The 19188-nt window shown below is 53.2% G+C and overlaps 3 protein-coding genes across 3 annotated transcripts in view; 2 read left to right on the top strand and 1 right to left on the bottom strand.

Moving 5' to 3' along the window:
- The window catches only part of LOC136787245 (ceramide synthase-like), a 573680-nt gene that overhangs the window by 359825 nt on the left and 194667 nt on the right, over positions 1-19188 (bottom strand). The gene's annotated exons all lie outside the window — the stretch shown is intronic.
- LOC136787275 (olfactory receptor 14C36-like) lies at positions 5179-6161 on the top strand. Its single transcript, XM_066984428.1, has one exon. It carries the CDS (start codon positions 5179-5181, stop codon positions 6136-6138), a length of 960 nt encoding a protein of 319 aa, XP_066840529.1. The 3' UTR covers positions 6139-6161.
- Positions 17981-19112, top strand: LOC136787298 (olfactory receptor 14J1-like). The gene has a single exon (XM_066984458.1). The coding sequence runs from the start codon at positions 17981-17983 to the stop codon at positions 18914-18916; it is 936 nt and encodes a 311-aa protein (XP_066840559.1). The 3' UTR covers positions 18917-19112.

Genomic DNA, 19188 nt, shown 5'->3' with positions numbered 1-19188 from the left:
AATAAATTATATTAGTCTGCCTATGCTAAATCTGTCTTGCCCCGATGATAACTGGTGCCCATGAGGATGTTCGGTGGGTGACCTCCTATTCTACCTGAACCCTTGATCTCTTTTCATCATATTTCTCCCCCTTTTCCTTGTAGGTGTGGAAGTGAAAGAGCAGTTGCTGTGGAGTTCACCTGCATAGCCGGGTAAAACTACCATAGCAGAGATATAGGAAGGGTTCAGCACCAGGATTGTGGCCATTCAGGGATGGCATCTCAGCATCCAGGACATGCTCTGCCAGCCTGGCGGAACAGGAGGGAAGGAACAGAGGTTCCCCTGAAGGAGAGCAGTACAAGGGGAAGGCTTGATTTCCAACTCAGGCATGGCTGGAACATTCCTGAGAGGCCTGTGGGAGCTGCAGGCCACACCAGTCTCTGGGACAACAGAGGTCTTTCCTCCCAGAGACAGATCCCAAAGAGGCACCAGCTCCCAGGGAAACCTGGCCCTGGATTGTCCCCCATCACGACGAGGCTGAGCCATGCCTAGTGGATCCCTGGGGCTCAGGGCAGCCCTAGCATCAGGACCAAGGAGTCGTGGTTGCTGCAACGTCCCCTGAGCCCATTGGAATCCTCAGGCAGGGCTCTTGAAGCAGACACTTGTCCTGCCCAGCTCCCCAAAACAGCCCAGGGCTTGCAGCTTGGGACAGCTGACAGCCCTGGGACACCCCTTGGGAAGGGGCTCCTGACACCCTCACCTTTGGAGGAGAGCTGCAGGAGCACTGGAAACATGGAAGTCAGGTTGGAGGTGATGGTCACCCTCCAGCAGCCCTCCATCTCGCTTGCTGCTGGCCCTCAGCTCACGACAAGGGATGCCCGCCCTGGCTCCTCAACCACAGCTCCTCTGCAAGGTGCCCCTGCTCCTCTGCCCGTCAGCGAGGGTCGCCCAGTGCAACCTTGCTGCCTGCTGCCCCCAATCCTGGCCACAGAAGGACAGCGGTGGGGAGCACCCAAGCAGTGCCCAGCAGGGACCAGGCCTTGGAGGGAAGTGCCGGCACTGCCACTGCTCCAGTGACGATATCCTGGTGATGCAGTGCATCCCCCTGTGACATCAGCACGTGTCATTTGGAGGCCTGGGAGGTCAGCAGCATGGAGATGGCACAGCTTGGGAGAGTGACGAGAGATTTCCCTTCTTGTCCTGAGAAACAGTCACCTCCCTTCTGCCCAGTTCTTTTCCACAGGATCCTGACAAATCCACCAGGAACATCTTGAAATGGTAACAAAGGCCACGGAATAAAGGATGTGGAGCGCTGGAAAAGTCACCCCTGTGTTCCTGCACCAACACGCCTGTGCTCTTGGAAGCCCTTCCAGGAAAGTGGGTTTTGAGGCTTGTCCTGGGCCTGGGCTTTTTTCAAAAGATGGGAGCGAAGGCAGCTCGGTATGCGAAGACAGCCCCTCGGTATGCCTGAACTCCTCTTCAATGCATGTCGCTCACTTGGAGAAGTAGGATGTGTTATATGGAGGGAATTGCAGCACATGCCAGTGCCTTCCTTCCCGGACATCTCACGGGGCTCTGAGATTTGAGAAGGCCTCAGCAACATCCCCCAGTCTGCCATGCAGGAGGCAGAAGTAGTACACGAGGGAATGGCAAACATACTCTCAGCACCTCATGGCAAGGGAAAGGGGTAGGGCAGTGCAGCAGACGAAGGGGAGAGTAGGGAGAACAGCTTGGGACAGATGCAGTGCACTCCTTAAGGCTGACGCAGCTTCCTTACGGTGGGGATTCAGCTCCTCCTGCCTGTGCCCCACGCTGAGGGCATTGGGGCACATCTGGGCTGCAGCACCTCAGCTGTGGCACAAGGGCCAAACTCAGCCTTGTCCCAGATCTTGTGCCCAAGCATGGGCATGCAGAGGCTTTCCTTCACAGCAGAGACCTGCTGCCGTGGATGGCAGATGGCCATGGGAGGATGAAATAAGGGGCCCGAAGCAGAGCACGCCCTGGTTTTCCTGAGGCCAGAAGGAAACAGGCCTGGGCTGTGCTGCCCTGACAGCAGAGGGCCTTTTGTGGTGTTGGTGCAGCCCTGAGGGCCAGTGCTGGAGCTGGGGCTGATCTCCAGGCAGGAGAAGGGGCTGCTGCCAAAGTCCTTGGCTATGGGCGTCCTGTGATCCAGGGACACAGAAAAAATCACTGGGCTGTGTCTTGACTGAGTAAAGGATGGGGGTAAGAAGCAGCAGCAGTGTTTGCAAACACAAGTGGAAACCCCGGTGTGATGTGCCTCATGTCCATGCACTGCCTGCCTCTACTGGATAGAGGAGGGACAGACCTTGGCTTGCTGCAGCCCTGGGAAGCGGCCACTTGCTCATAAGCACCAGATCTGTCGGAGATGCCATCGGGGTGCCCGTTAAGTACCAGCTATGAATGGCCAGAGCTGTCCTGTGGGTCCTGTGCTGCCCGTGTCAGCTGCATGCTCCATTGGTGCTGGGCAGCGTTGGCATCTCAGGTAGCACTGCAGGCCTGGAATTGGCTATTACATGGAGCAGCTGCCCTGAACGAGGTTAGGCAATGTAGGGATGTCCGTGAGACAAGTGCCGTTACAGTCACTGGAGATGGAGGGAAAACCAGATGGAGAAGAGGGAGAGAGAGACTCAGGTCTCCCTGTGGCACAGCTCTCCATTGGGTCAGGTGGATACCTCTACAGGCTGCCCTGAGCCTACTGAGGAGGGACAGGTTTAGTTGTCCTAAATGTGTGCATTTGCTGTCACTTCAGCTGGCCAAAGGCATTCCCCACCAGCCTCCAAGGGGATGCCCCCAGGTGCTGCCCTGTCCCTCAGGGTTCCTCCATGAGAGCTTGCAGATACCTGCACGTCCCCCTGCCCCCTGACATGTCACCAGGTGTTTGCAGCCCCCTGATTGCCTCCATCTCCATTAATGATGTTGGAGCTGAGAAAAGGAGCTCACCTTCAGGTGCCCATGTGGTGTACATTAAAGGGAGGGCAGAGGAATCCCAGGTCCTGTGGGTCTGGGGCAGGCACGGGTGTGAGCTGAGCCCCGTTCTAGTCCCAGGACTAAAACCCTGAATGAGATGCCTTAACTGACTCTGCTGAATCCCTTCCCTGAACAGGGGATAAAGAAGATGATTCCCTGACTTTGTCTGGATGCCCAAACTGATAATGGGACAAGAAGATGTGATTGTTACACTTAATTGGTTTTCTGCTAGGAGAAATGAGCATGCTGTCGAGAAGTGTGTGCCCAGGGGAGGGAGGGAAGCCCAGGGATTCCTTCAGGCTGTTTCCCAGCAAGTTCCCCTGCAGACTCAGGGCCATGTGCAGGGAGCCTGGTGGGGGGCAGAGCAAGGGAGGCCTTGGGCTGGGCCTGTGCTGCTGAGCTGGGCCGGGCTCCTGGGCCCAAGGGGAGCTCCTGGCAAGCGGGCAGCGCTGCAGAGAGCCAGCTCTGCCCAGGAGCAGCTCCTGTGCCCAGCGCAGCAGGGCTGGGGGCACTGCCTGCAGAGACAGAGTGGGTAAAGGCAGGCAGAAGTGGCAGGATGCACAGAGCTCGCTGGGGGAGAACACTTGCCAGCCCTGACCCCGGTAAGTCTCTGGCTGGAGGACAATGCAGCCGCAGCTCCTGGAGGAAGGAGAAGCCGCGCGTGCAGGCAGGGGTGCCCAGGGCTGTGGTGCAGAGCAGGGTCCCTGCTGTGCCCCAGGGGCTGTGTGCCGGGGCAGGGCCTCTGCCGCCTGCCAGGCTCAGCACTTAGCCTGCGCGGGGAGCTGCCCAGGGCGCTGCGGGGAGAAGCTGCGGGTGGAAGGAGCCCCCCCGGCAGGGCAGGGTCCTGCTGCTGGCAGGAGGCTGCTGCCTGGGGCAGCCTGCTCATGGCTCCACAGCACAACCTTGATGTATTCAAGGGGACATTGCAGGAGAAGGGATCAGGCAGGGGATTTCAGCTTCAGTCCCAGCTTTCCTGAGCCTGCTGAGCTTTCAGTTCTGTCTTCTTTGGCTTAGTGGGAATAGCAATAGATGCCCTGATTTCCAAGAGAAGTCAGACTCTCCTAAGCCTTCACAACAAGCATTAGAAGGCCTGTACCACGTCCCTTTCCTGCCCCTCAGCCCACAGAAAGCTCCACCACCACACGTGCAGTGTCAGCAGGGTCTGCGTGACCTGGTCTCTAGGACGTGCCCCCAGCGAGCTGCCCCTGGGCAGAGCCCTGCTGCCAGGAGGTGTCTGCAGGGCAGAGCTGAGCACCCGGCGGGTGGGATGGGGGCTGTGACCTGCAGGGAGGAGGCGTGGGGACAGAGACCCAGCTGCAGGCAGGGACAGCTGCAGGCAGCAGAGCCTTGGTCAGGGAGTGAGAGGGAGCTGCTCCCAGAAACTCCATGGCAGAGGGGATTCAGGCACCTCCCTGCCATCCCTGCACTGGAGACGCCTTCCCCTGAGCAGCTGCATGGTCTGCTCTTCCATCCAGTAAAGCCACTACCCCCACAACCATGGAGTCTTTCAACGTTATTCCCTTGGCTGTCCAATCTTCAGGACAAGAGGTCACCCCAAATGCCCAGCTCTCACTCTCATTCTTGGCTTCTTCAGCAGAAGCAATGGGGCATTTCTTTGTGTTTCCCCTCCCATCCATCCTGCCCTTACTATTCTCCTCAGACTCTGGGCAGTGGGATTAAAGCCAGATCTCAAACAGCAGAGTACTGAGTCCTGCTCTGGAGGTGTATCCCTGGGAGCAAAGTGCCCAAGTTGTTCTAGGCAATATGGCTCTGGGCACTGTGGTGCGTAGGGCTGGGAGATGAGCTGGCTCTATTCAGCTCACTCTGGTTTAAGGACATCCAGCGGTGTCCCTGGGGTTATCCTGCTGGAGGATGTTGAACAGCCACTCTGCGTTACAGGTGCACAGCATCTGAACCAAACTATGAGTTTCAGAATGGGTCACCAGCTTTCCCAGGTACCCACTGCTGCAAAACAGGGCTGAGTCCTAGAGAAATCATGGGCAGAGGCTGCTGCTCCAAACAGCACTCAGCCAACACGAAGCAGAGCTCCAGCCAGAGAAGAGAATGAAACTGCTGCTGAGAATGCGTTTGTGTAGGTGAGTGAGAAAGGAAGAGTGTTGCTGAAAGTACAGAGCTCTGCTCAGAGAAGTCTGCCCTAAGTTCTCTGTGTCCTTTTGTCTTTGGACAGGCTCCGAGGCCAAGAGTCAGCACATGTCCAACAGCAGCTCCATCAGAGAGTTCCTCCTCCTGCCATTCGCAGACACGCGGGAGCTGCAGCTCCTGCACTTCGCGCTCTTCCTGGCCATCTACCTGGCTGCCCTCCTGGGCAACGGCCTCATCCTCACTGCCGTAGCCTGCGACCACCGCCTCCACACCCCCATGTACTTCTTCCTCCTCAACCTCGCCCTCCTCGACCTGGGCTGCATCTCCACCACTCTCCCCAAAGCCATGGCCAATTCCCTCTGGGACACCAGGGCCATTTCCTATGCAGGATGTGCTGCACAGGTCTTTTTGTTCCTCTTCTTCATATCAGCAGAATTTTATGTTCTCACCGTCATGTCCTACGACCGCTACGTTGCCATCTGCAAGCCCCTGCACTACGGGACCCTCCTGGGCAGCAGAGCTTGTGCCCAGATGGCAGCAGCTGCCTGGGGCAGTGGGGTTCTCTATGCTCTGCTGCACACGGCCAATACATTTTCCCTGCCCCTCTGCCAAGGCAATGCTGTGGACCAGTTCTTTTGTGAAATCCCCCAGATCCTGCAGATATCCTGTGCACGCTCCTACCTGAAGAGTTTTTGGATAGTTGTGACTGGTGTCTGTTTAGCATCTGGCTGTTTTGTTTTCATTGTTTTTTCCTATGTGCAGATTTTCAGGGCTGTGCTGAGGATGCCCTCTCAGCAGGGCCGGCACAAAGCCTTCTCCACCTGCCTCCCCCACCTCTTTGTAGTCTCCCTGTTTATCAGCACTGGCTTTTTTGCTTACCTGAAGCCCCCCTCCATCTCCTCCCCATCCCTGAACCTGGTGGTGGCAGTTCTGTACTCGGTGATACCTCCAACATCGAACCCCCTCATCTACAGCATGAGGAACCAGGAGCTCAAGTGGGCTATTAGGAAAGTGATTTCATGGACGTTTCTGAATAGTGAGAAATTTCCCCTCTTTTTCCAGAAATGACTTAACTTGGTACCTCCCCTCAGGCCTGGTCCTTCTTTCATTATCATTTTTGTTCTTCTTATCTTTGATATCATTTGCATTTATTATGCTCTTAGAGTAATATTTCTTTTTCATCCTACTTCTGCTGAGGAGCGACACTGCTCTATTTGCTCTTGAGGCTCTGTAAATATGTGTCTAACAGAAGGTCAGAGCTGACTCTTCCATAGCATCTGCAAAATAAAACGGGATCTCCACAGTGCACTGTCTGAAGCCTTGGCTCTTTTTTCAAGGTTGTTGCCAAGCTTTCCAGAAGCTTGTGCCGCTTTCCATCACCTATCAGATGCTTTCCATCATCTGTCAGTGGTCATGGTCATCCAGAGAGGTCCCAGATGCCTGGCGATTTGCTAATGTGAAGCCCATCTACAAGAAGGTTTGTAAGGAGGACCCGGAGAATTACAGGCCTGTCAGCCTCACCTCGGCGCCAGGAAAGGTGATGGAACAGATCATCTTGAATGCAGTCACACAATGTATGTGGGACAACCTGGGGATGAGGCCCAGTCAGCATGCGTTCATGAAAGGCGGGCCCTGCCTGACCAACCTCATCTCCTTCTATGTCTGGGTGACTTGCGTGGTGGATGAGGGAAATCATGTTGATGCAGTCCACCTAGACTTCAGCAAGGCCTTTAACATGGTCTCCCATAGTGTTCTCCTGGAGAAGTTGGCAGCCCATGGCTTGGACAGGTACACTCTTTGCTGGGTTAAAACTGGCCGGACTGCCGGGCCCAGAGAGTAGTGGTGAACGGAGTGAAATCCAGCTGGTGACTGGTCACTAGTGGTGTTCCACAGGGGTTGGTGTTGGGGCCCATGCTCTTTAACAGCTTAATTGATGATTTGGATGAGGGAATTGAGTGCACCCTCAGTAAGTCTGCAGATGACAACAAGTTGGGGGGAAGTGTCGATTTGCTGGAGGATAGGAAGGCCCTGTAGAGGGACCTGGACATGTTGGATCGATGGGCAGAGGCCAATGGGATGAGGTTCACCATGGCTAAGTGCTGAATCCTGCCCTGTGGCCACAACAACCCCATGCAGTGCTACAGGCTTGGGGCAGACTGGCTGGAAAGCTGTGCAGAGGAAAAGGTTGGATGTAGTACTTAGGGACATGGTTTAGTGGGGGATATTGGTGGTAGGGGGATGGTTGGACCAGATGATCTTGGAGGTCTTTTCCAACCTTAATAATTCTATGATTCTACACTTCTTACGATACAGAGCCACAAGTCCACGGTTTCCTGGTGCTTCACCAAGCCTAGGAAGTGGCTGAGGAAGAACTGGTGCCCTATATTCTCCAGCCCTTAATGCAGCCATCTTTATTGCTGGGTGCTATCGAAAGCAATGCCTGTGCCCTGTGTCAGGGCTTTGACTGATGGAAACAGGGCCCAGCAGCCATAGCAGTTTGCTGCTGTTCCTCTGGCTGTGTCTAGCACATGGCCATGAGACAGTCTCCCCCCGTCCGTGTGCTGAACCTGAGCCCAGAAGTCCTCAGCAAGTCCTCAGCTTGGGTCCTCCCCAAGGACTGGAGTGCAGTTGTGACTACAGGAAGGACGATCCCTCTCCTTGGGCCTGTCCATGGCTGGATGCCTTTGCATGCTCCACAGGAAAAGGGAGCATATTGATAACATGCTAACACCACTTTCACCATCTCTGTGTCTGTGGGAGCGTCAGAAAATGTCCCTCAGTCCTAAGATCCAGCAACGCCCAGCTTCTTCTTTCGTCAGGAACCTGGAGAAATTCTCTCAAAATTTCCAACACTCTTGTGCACACAGAAAAAACACACACGTGCATGCACAAACATACACTCTCATACACGCAAAGATGTGCACACAGGGCATGTACACAGCCGACCACACACAGAGCAACTCCAACAGGGAACAGCACCTTCACAGCCACCACACCACCAGCAGCACACACAGAGCCATGAGCAACACACCTGGCCCCACCCCATTCCCCACCTCAGCCTGATCTGCTCTGAAGGTCATCAGTGCTCCACGCATCCCCAGCAGCAATTACCCATGGGTGCAGATGCACACATGGCTATGTGGTTCCATGATTGTATGATTCACCCCCAACACACCCAGGAGTGGGCACACTCATACAGCAAATAGCCAGCAACAGAGGTGAATAAGAAGGCAGGACAGTGATCAGGCACAGGGCCTGAGCAGACCAGCCCTGACCAGCCCCATATCCACATGCAGCTGGCCCCTTGCATCCCTCTCCCCTCCTCTTCAACAGCATTCTTCCTCCTTGAGACACTTTAATCCCTTCCTTTCTTACATGCAGTGCCCTGCTCAATTACCAGTGCTCACCAATCACATTTTCCCCCATTGATCCCTAGTTTGCTATACCTGTACCCGCATTTGGCAGTTCAGATACCATTGCCTACATCATCTGGGCCTCTAACAGGCAGGAGAGGTCGACATGTCACAGATTTGCTCTGCGGCAGGAGTGAGGGGTGGCATGAACAGTCCTGAGCAGGGAGTGTTTTATGGTAACTGTGCTCAAGGCAGGACAGAAAATCGTCATTTTATGGCTGTAGGCCTGAGTATTGCCTCCATTTTTTTTAACCATTACAAACATTTCACTTCAATCAGCACACTTCAATCAACTGAAATGATTGAACACTTCTAATACAATGTTTGAATTGCCCCATGACATTTTTTTTTCTTGTATGTCTATTACAGCAAAAGAAAAAGATACCAATCTTCCCCTGTACTTGCATTGCCAGAACTCTGTCTCTTATGCACCGCACTTCATCTCCCCAGTCTATCTGGTATTTCCACCTGGCTTTATGAAACAGACCATGTTGGAAGTCACTTCTCCAGCAGACTCTCTGGACATGTGCAGTTTCCATTCTTCTCCAGATTCCCCTCCCCTCACCCTTTGATCATTCAGATACCTGTCACCTACACAGTTGGTTCTCAGAACTTGAGGGATCTCAAGCTTGCCCATCTTTCAGTTTTCTATCTCATCATCCCTACAGCCAACTCTGTAATTGCATTTCTATTCATCATTTCCTACCCATGTCAAACATTTCTTGTATAGTCATCCCTTGTGGAAGTTGCACCTCATTGGAGGCAACTTGGATTTGGCTCACAGTTGGGGACTGTGGGGTTTGCTTCTTTGTTGTAACATGTTAATAACAACGACATCAAAAACTGTGCCTGTGAGCAGCCAGTTGTCTGAGGAAAAGAGGTGGGACTTGGTGCAAAGAAGCTATAACAACTGTGGGCTTAACAGCTATAAGAGCTGTGGACTATAACAGCTATAACAGCTACAACAGCTGTGAACTTAAGTGGAGAAGTTTGGTGTAAGGCAAAGTGATGCAAGTCCCAGGTGCCTGATGAGAGAAGTGGTGGGGATGGAGAGGTGAGCAGCAAGATTGTCCATACAGTCTAGGACTTCAAGGGACTGCTTTTCCACTTACACAGATCTCCTTAGGAGGCACATTGGATCCATGACAACTAGAGAGTGATGCTATCAGTTCTTCTGAAAACTCTAAATTAATGGAAACTAATCTTAAATAAGGAAAATGCTTTTAGTGAAGTAGTCATTGAAAACTTCCTCTTTAAACTGCATTCTTGAAACCTCACTAATTAATTGTACAAGTCTGGGAGACTGGATGAAAATGACTGAATTGTAATGAGCCCCATGGTGCATTTGGAGCTGAGACCATAAACTTCAGGTAGTGATAAGAGAATGATGTAACTGCAGGAGAAGTTAAAGTCAGAAGGAAACCTTGAAGTGTCTAGGAGTATTAATGGGCCCCAGTGAGGGTCATTACTGACAAAGCCTCCCCATGGACTTGTTAGAGCAGACAATGGGAGGGCATGATTGCAGGTAGGCAAAGGCACTGGGCAGGAGCCTCTGATGCTGAGTAAAGGCCTTGGTTTGTTTGGTGAAGCACAAAGGCCAAGCCCGGGCCCCCAGCCCCTGGGAAGGAAGGTTCTGTCGCTCACCCATGGCTCAGGGCTCTCCCTGGGGCAGTGGGATATGGGGTGTGTGATGCTGTGTGAAGGACAATGTTATAACACCTCCTGGCCTCCCCACTGGGTTGCAAGGAGGCAACAAGGCCCCAGTGTCATGAGCACAGCAGGTCTCCTCATGAGCCTCAGTAGCAGAGACAACTGCCATCGGCAGGGGGACAAAGACCTTGACTCTGCTGGGGCCTTCCAGCCTTGCCAGTGCTCTCGGTCTTCTCCACCACAGGCTGTCCTGCCCTGTCCTATCCCTTCCCCCTTTTCCCTGAAAGCTATAGGCACCCACCTTGCTTCTCCACCTTGCTCTCATCCAGGCATTTCCTTACTTTTACTGATGTCTCCCCACCCTCCACAGCAGTTGCTTGAAACACAATGGCATGGGCTGACCACAGACTCCTTCTGGGTGACCTCTGACACCACAGCACTACCCTTTCAGTGACATTTCCTCCTCCTCATGCCCAGTCTTAAACTTCCAAGCAGCACATTGCAGCAGCTTTTACTCTCTCCTGCTGTTTCCCACCAGCAGAGAAAGCTCCATCATCCACAAACCACTTTTTTAGCAGATGTCCCAAGCCATCAGCCTTCTGGAGCCCTATGGCCTGACCAGACAGGAGAAACCTCACCATGGTCTTCCAAGCCATATACCTGCTGCTGGCCTTCCAGCTTCTCAGGTAGACGTGACCAAGTTGTGTGCCTGTTGTGTGACTTTAAGTTTCTGAGGTACAACAGACCACATAAGAACACATTCACCCAGCACCCACTTGTGGGCCAGGACATGAGGACACAAAAAGTAAGCTTTTTAAATGAAATTTATCAATCAAATTTTCTAACACTTTTTTAAATATGGAAACATTCTTCACAGGATCTACTGTGTTCATAGTAAGACACGATGTATCTGTACCTCTGCCTCTCTCTCTTTTCTTCTTCCTCTCCCTATTATGTCTTCAGAGAGCTCTCCAATGGAAAGAGTCATTGAATCACAAAATAACTCAGGTTGGAAGAGACCCCTGAATGGCATCCTCTTCACCTGTCCTGCTCAAGGCAGACTAAACTAGATGCGGTTGGTCAAGGGCTCCTCTGAGCTTGGCACCATCCAGAAAGGATTTGAAAGTGTGCTCCATCCTGTAATTCAGAGAGTTAATAACGACATTCAGCAGTGTTGGCTCAAGTACTGATCACTGAGGGATGCTGCTAGGAACTGCCTGACAGGAGAACTTTCCACCACAGATGACAACTGGGCCTGAGTGTCCAGCCAAATTCCCACCCACAGCCTCATCCATTTGTTAAGTCCACATAGCACCAATCAGGCTGTAAGTAGTCTCCAGGAGACAATGTCAACAGCCTTGCTAAAGTGCAGGTAGACAGCATCCCTTTCTTTTCCCTCACCTATGGGTTCAGCAATCCCATTTTTGTCCTTCAAGTGCCCGGAGGTAGCTGTGGAAAAACTTGCCCCATCACCTTCCCAGGGATGGAGGTGAGGCTGACCAGCCTTAATTCTTCTCATCCTCTTTTTTCCTCTTCTGGAAGACAGGTCTGATGTCATTCCAAGTCTCCAGAAAGCTCTCTGGTCCCCCTGGTACATTTGCGGACACAGTCCAGGAAGGCAGGGGCAGGTGATGCAGGAGACAGGCAAGAACACACAAGTCCTACCCTTGTACACCCAAAGGCAGGGCATTGCAGTGGTTGTGGTGTCCCTCTGGCTCCTGCTGCCTCTCCCAGATTCTGGGAGACACCTGAGCCCTGTGGTGCATTGCCCTGCTCTGCACTTGTCTGAGATACCGTACAGCATGAGGAATGGACACATGGAGAGGGCATTTGTGCTCACTCATGTTCGCCTCACATGCACATGCACACAATGTGCACACTGAAACCTCATCTGTACAGGGCACATATATGGACTTCTGACTTATCCATTAAGTGTCCCATTAAGTGTGGGGGAGTAAACCACCTCTCTGAGCTGCGTTGAGAGCCAAAAAAAGTCACCCAAGAAGTAACCAGGATAATACTCACCCCTTATTCTGTACCGTTTATACCATGACAGGTTCCAGACTTTCCAATATGTCTTCATTAATCAGCCCCCTGCAATTAGAACACGGATATCATTCCCTTAGTCTATGGGCCACCTCCCAGAAATGTCCATATTAATCAAATATTCAGTGAATCCATTTAGTTCATGAAATGGTTTCTATCTGTTGTTGTGGCCTCACAGGACAGGAGAAGGCAGTTTGGCCCACACTGGCCAAAGGCATATCCCATGCCACATGATTTAATGCTAATCAAGAATGCTGGGGGAATTGACCAGGGGTGTCTGGGCATTGGTCAGCAGAGGTCAGCAATAGCATTCTGCATCACTTTTTTTTTTTTTTCCCCTTTGTTACAAAACACTTGTTTGTTACACCAACAAGTACCTGCACTTTTACCGTTTTCAGTCCTCTGCCCTATTTCGCTGGTGCAGGGGATTTGAGCCAATAGCTGTGTGGTGCTTATCTGCCTGCTGGGTTAAACCACAGCACAGGCCAGGCTGCAGAATCTGACCCTGCAATGAACTCCTCCCCTCACCCCTGCTCCAGCCTGGGCTCATCCACTGTCCACACTCCCTTAGAGCTGTACCTGTTCCAACACATCCTTATCCACGAGCCACAGTCCCTTCAAAGCTCTACCTACTGTGTCGTGGACTTACTAACTGCCATAAACGGTTGCAGGTGTGCCTTCAGAGGTGTGGACTTATCCACGTGCCACACTCTCTTCAGAGGTGTACCTGCTCTAGTGTGGCCTTTTCCATTCCAGAAGGATTATGTCGAGTTCAGGGCGGCAATGTAGAGATTCAATCCAATGACAATTCAAGCAACTGTGGGTCTGGGACATACTGGCTGATAGAGTTCCAATAGGGTGAGGCTTTGGAAGAAGCCTGATGTGTCGTGGGGAAACCACAGGTATTGGTAAATCCTCAGGAAAACACAGGTTTGTGTTTGAAGCCAAAGCTAGTAAGGATGAAGAGAAATTAGGAGAGCTTTGGTAATCATGGGGTCAGAGGGAGGTGGGAATGTGAGTGTGTGGTACAAGTCTGCAGGGATGCAAGCACAGATACAGGAAAATGTAGGACAGGATGTGGAGGGGCATGGGAGAGGGCCATTGGGGGGCAACCTATTCCAGTGCTCTGTCACCCTTACAGTAAAGAAATGTTTTCTCATATTCAGCTGGAACTTCCTGTGTGTCAGTTTGTTCCTCTTGCCTCTTGTTGTGTTGCTGGGCTCCGCTGAAAAGAGTCCAGCCCCAAACTCTTGACACCATTCCCTCAGATGATTGTACACATTGGTTAAGATTCCCTCTCAGTCTTCTCTTTTCCAGGCTAAAGAGTTCCCTCAGCCTTTCCTCGTATGTCAGGTGCTCCAATTCCTCTAATCATCTTCATAGACCTCCTCTGGACTTCCATGTCCCTCTTGTACTGGGGAGCCCAGAAATGGACACACTATTCCAGGCGTGGCCTCACGAGGACTGAGTAATAATTGGTGCCCGTAACAATGCACGGAGGATGATCTCATGTTCTTATCTCAACCCTCGGGCTCTTTCGTCGTATTTCCTCCCCCTTTTCCTTGTATGTGGGGATATGAAAGAGCAGTTGTGGTGGAGTTCAGATGCATAGCAGGATAAAACCACCCCCGTAGGGACATGGAAAGGGTTCAGCACCAGGACTGTGGCCATCCAGGGATGGCATCTGAGCATCCACGACATGCTCTGCCAGCCTGGTGGCACAGGAGGGAATGAAAAGATGTTCCCCTGAAGGAGAGAAGTAGAAGGGGAAGGCTTGTTTCCCAACTCAGGCATTTCTGGCACATTCCTGAGAGGCCTGTGGGAGCTGCAGGCCACACCAGTCTCTGGGACACTGGACACCTTTCCTCCCAGATCCAGATCCCAAAGAGGCACTAGCTCCCAGGGAAACCTGGCCCTGGATTGTCCCCATCACGAGGAGGCTGAGCCATGCCCAGAGGAGCCCTAGGGTTCAGGACAGCCCTAGCATCAAGACCCAGGAATCCTGACTGCCACATTGTCCCGAGTCCAGAAGGACACTCAGGCACGGCTCTTGCATCAGCCACCAACCATGTTCAGCTTCGCCCCAAAGCCCAGGACCTGCAGCTTTGGACAGCTGACAGCTCGTGTTCCAGCCCTTGGGAAGGGGCTCCTGACACCCTCACCTTTGGAGGAGAGCTGCAGGAGCACTGGGAACATGGAAGTCAGTTCGGAGGTGGTGGTCACCCTCCAGCAGCCGTCCATCTCGCTTGCTGCTGGCCCTCAGCTCAGGACAAGGGATGCCCGCCCTGGCTCCTCAACCACAACTCCTCTGCAAGGTGCCCCTGCTCCTCCGCCCTTCAGCGAGGGTCACCCAGTGCAACCTTGCTGCCTGCTGCCCCCACTCCTGGCCACAGAAAGACAGCGGTGGGGAGCACCCAAGCAGTGCCCAGCAGGGACCAGGCCTTGCAGGGAAGTGCCGGCACTGCCGCTGCTCCAGTGACGATATCCTGGTGATGCAGTGCATCCATCCCCCTGTGACATCAGCACGTGTCTTTTGGAGGCCTGGGAGGTCAGCAGCATGGAGATGGCACAGCTCAGGAGAGAGGCGAGAGATTTCCCTTCTTGTCCTGAGAAACTGTCACCTCCCTTCTGCGCAGTTCTTTTCCACAGGATCCTGACAAATCCATCAGGAACATCTCCAAATGGTGACAAAGGCCATTGAATATAGGAAGTGGAGTGCTGGAGGAGTCACCACTGTGTTCCTGCACCAATATGCCTCTTGTTTGGAGCCATTCCAGGAAGGTGGGGTTTTCACCTTCTCCTTGGCCTGGGCTTTTTTCAAAAGATGGGAGCGAAGGCACCTGGGATGCAGCAGCCCCTCACTGTGCCTGAACTCCTCTTCTGCATGAATCTGGGCTCTCTCTTACAACCGACCAAGTCTCTCATTTCAGGAGACCTGTGGCATGCTGAAGGCAGGACTACCGTCCCTGACTGTACTGCACAGAGATACACGTGGTCCTGTGTCAGCTGGACTATGCTGCAAGCGAACCCTGCTGGATCATGTGGAGCTGATCATGGTGTCCTGGCCATTAGCTGCCATGTCTGCAACCAGAGCCCCAGAAGAGGAGAGGCGCATCTCTGCGGACATGCTCCCCTTTCCTCTTGCATGACAGAGGGGATGCCAGTGACTGCCCAGCAGTGCCCATCCCTGGGGGCTGTGCACAGCCGGGTGAGGCTCTCGGCGGGGGGGGGGTTTCTCTGCCTCTTTGTCTTCCTCAGAGTGAGCACCGTGATATTTCCCCACATTTCTCCACCCATTCATGCTGCTCCTGCTATTGTGTTTAGGCTCTCTAGGGATGGGGGTTTCAGGTGCAGCTCCAAAAATGACCCTGAACATCCTGCCACAGATGTGTTGGCACAGCAATGAGGTGTTCCATCGCCCATCTGACTTGTGGGGCCACAGGCAATGCAGTGCAAGGGGGTGGGTAACATGCCAACTGTCCCTGCACAAGACCTAGAGTGCCTTTCTCCTGGGATCATAATGAACCAGCACCTCCTGGTCACAACCAAGAATTCTTCAATGTAGGCCCTACTGTCCCACGGACTATAAGGATGCAGTTTGCAAAGTACCAGTGATTTTATCCCCACCCAGCACCTCTTGTACCCAGGCAGAGTCCTGTGTCAGGGCATAAAAGGCAGGCAGACCTTGCTGGTGTTAGATGAAGCCATGTGGACATGTCCATGACATAACAAACTAATTCTCAGAGAAGATGTGATTGTTACACTTAATTGGTTTTCTGTTAGGTGAAATGAGCCTGCTGCCAAGTGTGCGTGCCCAGGGGAGGGAGGGAACCCCAGGGATCCCTTCGGGCTGTTTCCCAGCAGGTTCCCCTGCAGCCCCAGGGCCATGGGCAGGGAGCCTGGTGGGGGGCAGAGCAAGGGAAACCTTGGGCTGGGCCTGTGCTGCTGAGCTGGGCCGGGCTCCTGGGCCCAAGGGGAGCTCCTGGCAAGCGGGCAGCGCTGCAGAGAGCCAGCTCTGCCCAGGAGCAGCTCCTGTGCCCAGCGCAGCAGGGCTGGGGGCACTGCCTGCAGAGACAGAGTGGGTAAAGGCAGGCAGAAGTGGCAGGATGCACAGAGCTCGCTGGGGGAGAACACTTGCCAGCCCTGACCCCGGTAAGTCTCTGGCTGGAGGGCAATGCAGCCGCAGCTCCTGGAGGAAGGAGAAGCCGCGGGTGCAGGCAGGGGTGCCCAGGGCTGTGGTGCAGAGCAGGGTCCCTGCTGTGCCCCAGGGGCTGTGTGCCGGGGCAGGGCCTCTGCCGCCTGCCAGGCTCAGCACTCAGCCTGCGCGGGGAGCTGCCCAGGGCGCTGCGGGGAGAAGCTGCGGGTGGAAGGAGCCCCCCCGGCAGGGCAGGGTCCTGCTGCTGGCGGGAGGCTGCAGCCTGGGGCAGCCTGCTCGCAGCTCCACAGCACAACTGGGATGTATCTAAGGCGAGAAGACAATCAGGGGTTAGATACTTTAGGCTCAGCTTTCCAGACTGTTTGCTTTCAGTTTTTTCTTTTTTGTCTCTGTGGGAATAGAAATAGAGGCTGCTATTTCCAAGAAGAGGCCGATACGCCTAAGCCTTTCCACTGAGGGTTACAAGGACCCCCCAACAAGTCCCTTGCCTGCCCCTCAGCCCAGAAAAGGCTCCACCACCACATGGGCAGTGCCAGTAGGGTCTGTGTGACCTGGTCTCTAGGACGTGCCCCCAACGAGCTGCCCCTGGGCAGAGCCCTGCTGCCAGGAGGTGTCTGCAGGGCAGAGCTGAGCACCCGGCGGGTGGGATGGGGGCTGTGACCTGCAGGGAGGAGGCGTGGGGACAGAGACCCAGCTGCAGGCAGGGACAGCTGCAGGCAGCAGAGCCTGCAAAGTATTCTGGCACCTCCCTGTCCACTGTCAAGCCCACAGGATTCAGGACGACTCATAACCTCAGCAGGAGGACCTGCAGTAGAACAGACTCTCCCAAGTTCCTGTTGGTCCCTGGCCTTGCCTCCCCTGGCAGAAGCCCTGTGCTATTTCACTCTATTCGTGCACCTGCAGCTGCTGTTCTTGTTTTATGGCTCTCTGCAGATCTGGCTTTCAGCTGCAGCTCAAGCACTGACCCTATGGGTCCCACCACACAGACGTGTCTGTAGGAGGAAAATGCCCAATCCCCCTTCTTACGTATGGGGCTCTGGGCAATGCAGTCTATGGGGAAGGAAAAAGCTGAACCTCTTTCCAGGGAATTCCTCTAGTCCAGAGGACTAGATTCCATTCATTGGGCTGCTAAATATGGGCAACTGGACTGAGCCCTTGAGGAATCTGGCTGAGACCAGGACATATGGACAGACTGTCTGTCCTTACTGCACTAAGGATAGTCATTTTGCTTCCTGGGATTCACAAGATCTCACTTGGCATACAAATGCCATGGTTTTCTACTGCCCCTGAGTGTGACACAGGCAACTGGAACAAAGTACACCATGCACTCTATTCTGTAGTCAAGGGTTTTGAGAATGGTATTGCTGGGAAGTCCACATACATCAGAGAGAGATTTAATCAGAGAACTCTCCTGGTTTGTTTTTACATTGAGCTGCAGGGCAGGCCTGACTTCTGCAGAGGCCACAGCAGAGTCCCCTGTTCCCAGTGGCACCACCAACCAAAGCTCAAGCAAGGGAGCAGAAGAAAGGTCTCAGAAAGGAGAAAGTCACTTCTTCAATGAGGAGTAGATTTTTCTCAGACATGCCTCTCCTAATTATCACTGTAATTTCCTCCTTGGATTGTCCCCTTTCTCCAGAAGCATCAGATGTCCAACAGCAGCTCCATCAGCGAGTTCCTCCTCCTGACATTTGCAGACACACGGGAGCTGCAGCTCCTGCACTTCGCGCTCTTCCTGGGCATCTACCTGGCTGCCCTCCTGGGCAATGGCCTCATCCTCACCGCCGTAGCCTGCGACCACCGCCTCCACACCCCCATGTACTTCTTCCTCCTCAACCTCGCCCTCCTCGACCTGGGCTGCATCTCCACCACTCTCCCCAAAGCCATGGCCAATTCCCTCTGGGACACCAGGGCCATCTCCTACACAGGATGTGCTGCACAGGTCTTTTTCTTCTTCTTTTTGTTTTCAGTAGAATATTCTCTTCTCACCATCATGTCCTACGACCGCTACGTTGCCATCTGCAAGCCCCTGCATTATGCAACCCTCCTGGGCAGCAGAGCTTGTGCCCAGATGGCAGCAGCTGCCTGGGGCAGTGGCTTTCTCTATGCTCTGCTGCACGCTGCTAATACATTTTCTGTGCCCCTCTGCCAAGGCAATGCTATTGACCAGTTCTTCTGTGAAGTTCCCCAGATCCTCAAGCTCTCTTGCTCTGACTCCTACCTCAGGGAAATTGGGCTTCTCACATTTAGTGTTTTTGTGTTTTTGGGGTGTTTTGTTTACATTGTGCTGTCCTATATGCAGATCTTCAAGGCTGTGCTGAGGATGCCCTCTGAGCGGGGCCGGCACAAAGCCTTTTCTACGTGCCTCCCTCACCTTTTTGTAGTCTCCCTCTTTATCAGCACTGGCATGTTTTCCTACCTGAAGCCCCCCTCTGTCTCCTCCCCATCCCTGAACCTGGCAGTGGCAGTTCTGTACTCGGTGCTGCCTCAAGTATTGAACCCCCTTATCTACAGCATGAGGAACCAGGAGCTCAAGGATGCCATTAGGAAAGTGATGTCACGGATGTTTTCCAGGATGTGCTGAGGAATTTAATTGGACCTTTCAGCAGATATAGACTCCTTTTCTTTATTTCCATCAGTACATTACAATCATCTGAAATGATGGAACACTTCTAATGCAAATTTTTTTTTTTGCTTTTTTTTCCCCCATGGCATTAGAATATTATTTTTTTTAGGATGTGTATTGCAGGAGTAGAAAATGTACTCATCTTCTCCCATACTTGCATTGGCAGGACTCTGTCTCTTATGCACTTCACTTAATCTCCACAGTCCTTCAAGTATTTCCACCTGGCCTGA

This window comes from Anser cygnoides, chromosome 28 (assembly GCF_040182565.1).
Source record: "Anser cygnoides isolate HZ-2024a breed goose chromosome 28, Taihu_goose_T2T_genome, whole genome shotgun sequence".
In the NCBI taxonomy this organism is placed as follows: domain Eukaryota; kingdom Metazoa; phylum Chordata; class Aves; order Anseriformes; family Anatidae; genus Anser; species Anser cygnoides.
This window is presented reverse-complemented; position numbering and strand designations above follow the sequence as displayed.

Excerpts from the sequence above, each read along its gene's own strand:
- LOC136787298 (XM_066984458.1), top strand. The coding sequence starts at position 17,981 with ATGTCCAACAGCAGCTCCATCAGCGAGTTCCTCCTCCTGACATTTGCA.
- LOC136787275 (XM_066984428.1), top strand. The coding sequence starts at position 5,179 with ATGTCCAACAGCAGCTCCATCAGAGAGTTCCTCCTCCTGCCATTCGCA.